Genomic DNA, 7,510 nt, shown 5'->3' with positions numbered 1-7,510 from the left:
TTAGGTCTTGGCTCGTTTGTTGGAGGTTTCTTCTCCCCGGGTGATTTGCTTTATCTCTTTGCGCATATTCTGGAGTAGATGCGTGAACTCCCCATTTTTGAGGGCTTTCTCTATCTCGGTGCGCAAGGAAATGCAATTGTTTGTGGTGTGTCCCGTATCCTTATGATATTCGCAATACTGCGCTAGGTCCTGACCACGTTTACTCTTCATCGGGATTGGTGGTTTAAACTGATAATCCTCGGTACTCAGGACTTCCGCCGGAGTCTTTGTCAGTGGGGTCCACTGCCTCTCCCTGTTTTCATGCTTGTTATCTCTCTGAGCAGAGAGTTTGTTAATTGTTGCGCAAGCATCTTCAGAGGAGCGGCTTCCAGATGACTCGCGCCATGATTTCTTGAATCTTCGTTCGCCTGTTGCACTTAAATCTGTGGGCCTGCTGTGTGGTGGTGGTGGTCTGTTTGTAGTAAGGTTTTTCTCTGTTTGTGCGTAAACCTTGGCCGCCGCCATTATCTTTTCCCAACTCTTGGGGAGGCCTTCTGTTCCGGACAGCACTTTGACCATATCGTCACATCTAACCGCGTACTTAAACTGAGCGCGGATTAGCTGTTCGTGGACACCACCGATCTCCAATACTTCCTTATTATACCTGGTTATAAAATCTTCCAAATTCTCATCATCTCGACGCCATATGTTCATGACATCAGATGTATCCCGCATGGAGCGCCTTTGCTGACTGAAGTGTGTTAAGAATTTTTGGCGCAGGTCTTTCCATGACTCGATTTGCCCTGTTGGGAGATTATCAAACCAGATTCGCGCTGGCCCCGTTAATGTTTGAACAAACAAATGACACCAAAGCGGAAGAGTCCAACCGCCGACCAATCCTGCGCTGGTGAAGACCCTCAAATGATCGTCGGGATCAGTTAACCCATTGGATTTGCCGACGTTAGATGGTAATTTTGCCCTTTCTAACGGAGCCAGAGCTATTTACAGTATAAACTACGAGTTTTCCGCTGGTTCTGCAGGGCGGTAAACTAAGTCGTAATTATGTTCCGCCTCAGGGTTGTACACCGCTCGAGGCCTGGATTTGTTAGAGTTTGGGTGCAGCCTGTTGAATACGCTGGTGTTTGCGCTCAAACGATATGTTTGGTCAGATTCATCGGTGTGGGCATCCCAAGGGGAGCCCAACCTATCATGAACTGATTGCCTTTGACGAGGCTGTGACTCATGGTGTTGTCTCTGATAGCTGTTCGTTCCATCATTCGTTGATTCTTCTCGTTGAGAAGCATGAGCTCTAGATCCCGCCCTTCGTGATTGTGTTACGGGAGCAGTTTGAGCACACAATTGTGTATACACTGCATTTAATGCTCCTTGTGACCGGACATACCATGATATCGGAGTTTCCCCCGGTGGTAGAATTGATTGGGCGGGATTTATGGGAAATATCCCTGGAGTAACAGGGTTATTTGCTCCATTAGATTGAACCTCATTATGGTCTGAGGCCTCTTCCACCATCCCTTCGACTGGTAGATTGTTTCCGACATTTGGTCGAGGACCGGATCGTCGGTGAGAAGATGAATTTTCTGCCATATGTAAAAACAGAAAAATGAGATGAACTGAACCGAAACGAGATAGGAACTAGAAAAACTGAGAAAACGGTGGGCGCCAATGAAGAAACACTGGTTCAACAGATCGGAATCAGTTGGACCAGGGGGTTTGAATCCGCATAAAAGGTTAGTTCTCTCTCAATTGGTTCAGTGGTGATCGGACTTCTTCTCCGGCTATTCTGCAAAACAGAACACCGTTAGCCTCGTCAAGGGGAGAAGAGGGTTCTCTCCTTGACCCGACTCCGGTGTGAGAATAAGTATTTGTATGGAGAAGATAAGGTAATTGAGTAGTGAGATTGGATCTGAGTTCATACCTGAAGAGTTCTCCTATTTATAACCGAGAGTTTTGGAGGGAAAATCTGTTATTGAAAAGATAACGGAAGATGCTAACACCGTAGCGGTTATCTTTCCTTCCGTTAAGTCTTTTTACTTTTTGTTAAGTTGCTTTGATCCGACGTGAGTGCACACGGATCACGACTTGATCTACGGTTGGGGAATTGCCACGTGGAAAGTGGTTTGAGTGGAGATCGTTCTCCAATTTACATGCTATCGTGGTGATTTCAGGAATGTTTGTGATGATGACACGTGTCCAGACGGTTACAACCGTCTGGGTGGTGCACGATCATATTTCTTCTAGAAGATTACTGCTGTAATCTGGTGTGGCACTTTATAGTGTGCACACGGTTGGATAGATCCCAAGTCTGGGTAAAATAATATCCAAGTCTGGATATTTGGGTGGACGTTTTGGTTTCAGGGTTTTGACCCTTGCTAAATGGAAGATGGCGCAAGGTTTCAGGTTTCCCTTTGGGCGCGCGACTATTGTTTCTTTCTTCCTTCTGCAAGACTAATGCGCGGCTGCGCAAGGTTAGAAAGTTTGAAAGGTCGGTTTGGTGGTATGGTCCCATATCCTTTTGTGGGATTTTTGGGACCTTACCCCTTCAAGTCCCCCCAGTCTAGTGTTGTACTTATGCAAATAAGTGGAGCACTGGACTTAGGAGAGAGATGGTTTTTGAGCTTGAAAAAATGAGAAATCTTCTATGAGAAGACTCCATTTTGTTTTGGGGATTTTGGAAATCTTTTGTCGTTATAGGATGGTACAGCTAAGACTGTAGGTCAGGCTGACACTGTCAGGTATATGCTGCTTTTCGTGCCTTTCACGCGCGTGTGCAGACGAGTGTGTACTTTTTCTGCTTTGTTGAGGGACTGTGATACCGAAAAAATTGCTGTTACGGTTCCCGATGCTTATTTATTGCGATGAGTATATAACGTTTGGGTAACCTCCAAATGCCATCATTATTCTGTTGAAACTTTTCTCCTTCCTTTCTTTTCTTGAGAAACCCATCATTCTTCTTTTTATGTCGACCGGAGAAAATCAAGAAAGTCTTGCTGAAGAGATGTCTTCTGATCTTCCACCATTGAAGTGGCCGAGGGGGTCTTTTGACGGTTTGATGCGAAATCTTAAGCTTCCGGAAAGTTGGGGTGCTCTGTACCCTGAAGAAGGGCAGACGGCGGCAGATGCTCCGTCTGGGTATATCACCCTTTTCTGGGATTTCTTCTGTGATGGCAACTTTCGTTTTCCTGCAACGACGTTTCTTCTTGACATCCTTACATTTTATAACATTCATCTTTCCCAACTGCATCCTATTGGTATGGTCAGGGTTCGACATTTTGAGTTCGTGTGTCGGACTATGAATATTGAGCCGACCGTTCCTCGATTTAGGGTTTTTCACCAAATGCACTGTACCCAGGGGTTTTACTCTTTCGTTCAGAGAGCTACTGCAAAGAAGATTTTGCTCAATCCTCCGAAATCCTTCCACGATTGGAAACAGAAATTTTTCTTCATCAAGGCCGGAGTGATTCCGATGAGGATGGTGTTGAGGGGAAAAGAGGATGTTCCTATTGAAACACTCCAAACCCCTTCTGAGGAAACTTGGTACCAGGATCTGAAGGAGATACCTAATATTGCTTTACCAGAGAAAGCCCTTGTTGGAGCTGGAATGAGTTTAAACTGGAAGATGGATCGGGACGACAAGCATGTATACACCGAGGGGGGCCATGGTACGGTTTAAGGTTTTTTTTTTTTTTTTGAGCCTGTCTGCTTTTCCCTGCAGTTGTTTCACTGTATGTTGCTGCTTATAAAAGAGAAGGGGGAAGGATGGGTACCATCAAGAAAAATCCTGATGAAGAATTTTGGTACGATCGCATTGCAAAGAATTTTTCTTTTCCGCGGGACGCGGATCTGTCTGATCCTCCTGCTGCTGGCGCAGGTAAGATTGTGTTCGTTGTTTGTCTTAACTTTTTACTTCATGCCTTAATTGTTCTTTGCGCTTTGTAGGTGAGTTGTCAAACTTGGGCGTAGGTCCTGAGAGGAAAAGGCGCGCTACGGCTAGTAATGTTGCGCCCAAGAAAGGTGATGCCGGAAAGACTCAATCTTTCAAAGTTAGAAATGTTGAGAAGAAAGGTATGCGCCATTCTTCTGACAAGTGTGATTATGTGGTGGTTTCTGATACTTTGGAGGGTCTTACGCCTGCAGTTACTATTCGGCGACCGAAATCAGAGCCGAAAGATTCTGCTGATATTCCTCCATCCAACCCAGATGATCCAATTGACTTAGAATCTAGTCCTGAGCATTTGGTGCAGAGAGGAGCAAGCAAGAGAAAACAAACTGATGCCACCGCGGAGGGTCAGCCTCCCAAGAAGATTCAGAGAAAGAAGATTACCCGAAGGGGTAACCTTGATGCTTTCGTTACGGGATCTGTTCCTGGTAAGCAGTGTCTTCTCTTGTTTCCGCTTTATGGGTTAGATTTTCATGGATTTTTATTTTTGCAGCGGCTCCTGTTGTTCCAACTCCCATAAACGTGCAACCTATGGTGAATGAAGAACTTCCTCCTACCCCTCCGCATGCTCCTGCGGCTGCTACGGAGGGTGTAGATGACGCGGAAAAGTTTGTTGAAACCGAGAGGTCTGCTGATGCTGGCCTGAATAATACGGATAATCCTTCGATTCCCGAGGTGGTTACTCAAGGCCAAAGGGAGGGGCAACTGAAAAAGTTCCTACTCCTTCGCCTTCAGGTACTATGCCGGAGCATGTTGAGAGGATGACTGTTGAAGAACAAGACTCATCAGCTGGTGCTAGTAAGCAATCTCCTATCCATCCAGAGGAAACTTTGGGAGATTATTACTATCGGAGTTATTCGGAGAAAGATGCTGGTGACCTTCACGCTCCTGTCTGGAACTTGAAGAAAGGGGATAATTTTGCGGACTTGCATGTGTGCCAAGATTGGCTGCAGGGGATACTTCCGCCTGGGGAGGTCAAGTTTCAAGAAAGCCAATCTTGCGATCAGGCCTATCAGTCTTACGTTGCTGAGACCGCCGCTCATGTTTCTACCACCCATCGTATTGTTCGAGAGTGGTATAATATGCATAAGGAGCAAAAATCTTTTGCGGCAGCTCAGAAGAAATTCTCCAGTGATGAGAGACACTTGGCGCAATTGATGGCGAAACTAAAAGATGATCAAGCCAAGTTTGAAGCTGAGCGGAAGACTGAGGAGTGGTCTGTTGCTGGTTGGAAAAGAAAGGCTGAAGCTGAAGCTGCTCTTCTTTCTGAAGAACGAAAAAACTGGCGGAAGATTTGTGAAAAGGATAATGCAGAGAAGGCAAATCTCCGTATTATTATAAATAACCTCAAAGCTGATGTTGAAAAGCTGAAGAATCAAGATGCGGAGGTTGAGAGATTGAAGAAGGAGAAAGCTGATTTGGAAGCTTTGTTGGCAGAAGCTCGTGCTCATAGGGAACGTAGCGAGCAACGGGAGGTACAAGCTTTAAGTACTCTTGCCATTAGGAATAAGGAACTAGAGGAACTTACTGCTTTGGTTTCTGACCAGGAACAACTGAAAAAAGACCTGGATCTTGCGCGTTCTGAACATGCTGAGTCTTCCCGCCGCTTGACTGTGACCGAAGAGAAATTGGAAAATTCCGAGACGGCGCGGGTTTCAGCAGAGAGCGAGCTTGAGCCTTTAAGTAATGACATGACCTGGTTGAAAGATCGTGGGATTGCCTGTGTAAGCTTCCTACCTTATATATGCACTTGCGCTGATTTTTTTTTTTTTTTTTGTGTGTTAATTGCTACTGATTGGTTTCATAGGTTGCTGAATCTGTGTTAAACTCTAAAGAGCTGGATAAGACTGTTGCGGATTTAGTGGTTGCTGCACAGCGGGATGGTTATGCGCAAGGTTATGCAGAATGCTCTCATCATGTAACGAGTGCGCTGAAGGTTACTTGGGATGACAGCAAGTCTGCTACTTTTGGTGTAGATACTGCGGCCGCGCTTGCTTCTATGAAGGCGGAGTTTAATAACTTACAACTCCCAGTTATGGTATTGATAGATGTAGCGCTGCAGTCGGACGATCCGGTAACGCAGCTTAAAGAAATCTTTCCTGATGAGGAAGAAGTTTTAGAGTAGGGTGAAATTTGTTTCTGAACAATTTGTGTTTTTCCCCTCTTTTTTTCTGTGGGATGTATGTCCTTGTTTTGTTGCGCTGTTTGCGTAAAAATTCGAAACACTGCCGTGTTTGAATCTTGTTAGGGCGTACTTGTACGCTGAAAGTAATATGTTTCTATTTGTTTGAATGCCTTCACAATTTTTTGCATGAGTACAATTGCTTTCACTTAAGTAAGGCGAATGAAGTTGGTATGAAGCTCATGCGTGGAGTTTATAGTCGTTTGTGAAGTAATCACCGACCGCGAATGGAGCTTATTTTATACTACCATAATGTTTTCGAGCTTACTAAAAAGAAATTGCATGCATTTTGTAAATACAAATGATAGAAACTTTGTAATTTTTATTCATGGATAACGCGCAGAGGCATTACAAAGTCTTAATAATTAGATGGAACTTAACTTAGTTTTGCCATCTTTGACGTTTTTTCCTGCGGGGAATTCTGTAGAGTCTCTTAGGTCTTGGCTCGTTTGTTGAAGGTTTCTTCTCCCCGGGTGATTTGCTTTATCTCTTTGCGCATATTCTGGAGTAGATGCGTGAACTCCCCATTTTTGAGGGCTTTCTCTATCTCGGTGCGCAAGGAAATGCAATTGTTTGTGGTGTGTTCCGTATCCTTATGATATTCGCAATACTGCGCTAGGTCCTGACCACGTTTACTCTTCATCGGGATTGGTGGTTTAAACTGATAATCCTCGGTACTCAGGACTTCCGCCGGAGTCTTTGTCAGTGGGGTCCATTGCCTCTCCCTGTTTTCATGCTTGTTATCTCTCTGAGCAGAGAGTTTGTTAATTGTTGCGCAAGCATCTTCAGAGGAGCGGCTTCCAGATGACTCGCGCCATGATTTCTTGAATCTTCGTTCGCCTGTTGCACTTAAATCTGTGGGCCTGCTGTGTGGTGGTGGTGGTCTGTTTGTAGTAAGGTTTTTCTCTGTTTGTGCGTAAACCTTGGCCGCCGCCATTATCTTTTCCCAACTCTTGGGGAGGCCTTCTGTTCCGGACAGCACTTTGACCATATCGTCACATCTAACCGCGTACTTAAACTGAGCGCGGATTAGCTGTTCGTGGACACCACCGATCTCCAATACTTCCTTATTATACCTGGTTATAAAATCTTCCAAATTCTCATCATCTCGACGCCATATGTTCATGACATCAGATGTATCCCGCATGGAGCGCCTTTGCTGACTGAAGTGTGTTAAGAATTTTTGGCGCAGGTCTTTCCATGACTCGATTTGCCCTGTTGGGAGATTATCAAACCAGATTCGCGCTGGCCCCGTTAATGTTTGAACAAACAAATGACACCAAAGCGGAAGAGTCCAACCGCCGACCAATCCTGCGCTGGTGAAGACCCTCAAATGATCGTCGGGATCAGTTAACCCATTGGATTTGCCGACGTTAGATGGTAATTTTGCC

General features: G+C 45.1%; 1 protein-coding gene across 1 annotated transcript; it reads right to left on the bottom strand.

Annotated features, from left to right (window-relative positions):
• On the bottom strand, positions 1-714 carry LOC110901435. Its single transcript, XM_022148264.1, has one exon. It carries the CDS (start codon positions 712-714, stop codon positions 1-3), a length of 714 nt encoding a protein of 237 aa, XP_022003956.1.
• Between the last annotated feature and the right edge of the window lie 6,796 nt (positions 715-7,510).

Source organism: Helianthus annuus, chromosome 14 (assembly GCF_002127325.2).
Source record: "Helianthus annuus cultivar XRQ/B chromosome 14, HanXRQr2.0-SUNRISE, whole genome shotgun sequence".
Taxonomy (NCBI): domain Eukaryota; kingdom Viridiplantae; phylum Streptophyta; class Magnoliopsida; order Asterales; family Asteraceae; genus Helianthus; species Helianthus annuus.
The sequence above is the reverse complement of the archived record's forward strand: the minus strand, read 5'-3'. Positions and strand labels throughout refer to the sequence as shown.

Coding starts and splice junctions, on each gene's coding strand:
- LOC110901435 (XM_022148264.1), bottom strand. CDS start 714: ATGCGGGATACATCTGATGTCATGAACATATGGCGTCGAGATGATGAG.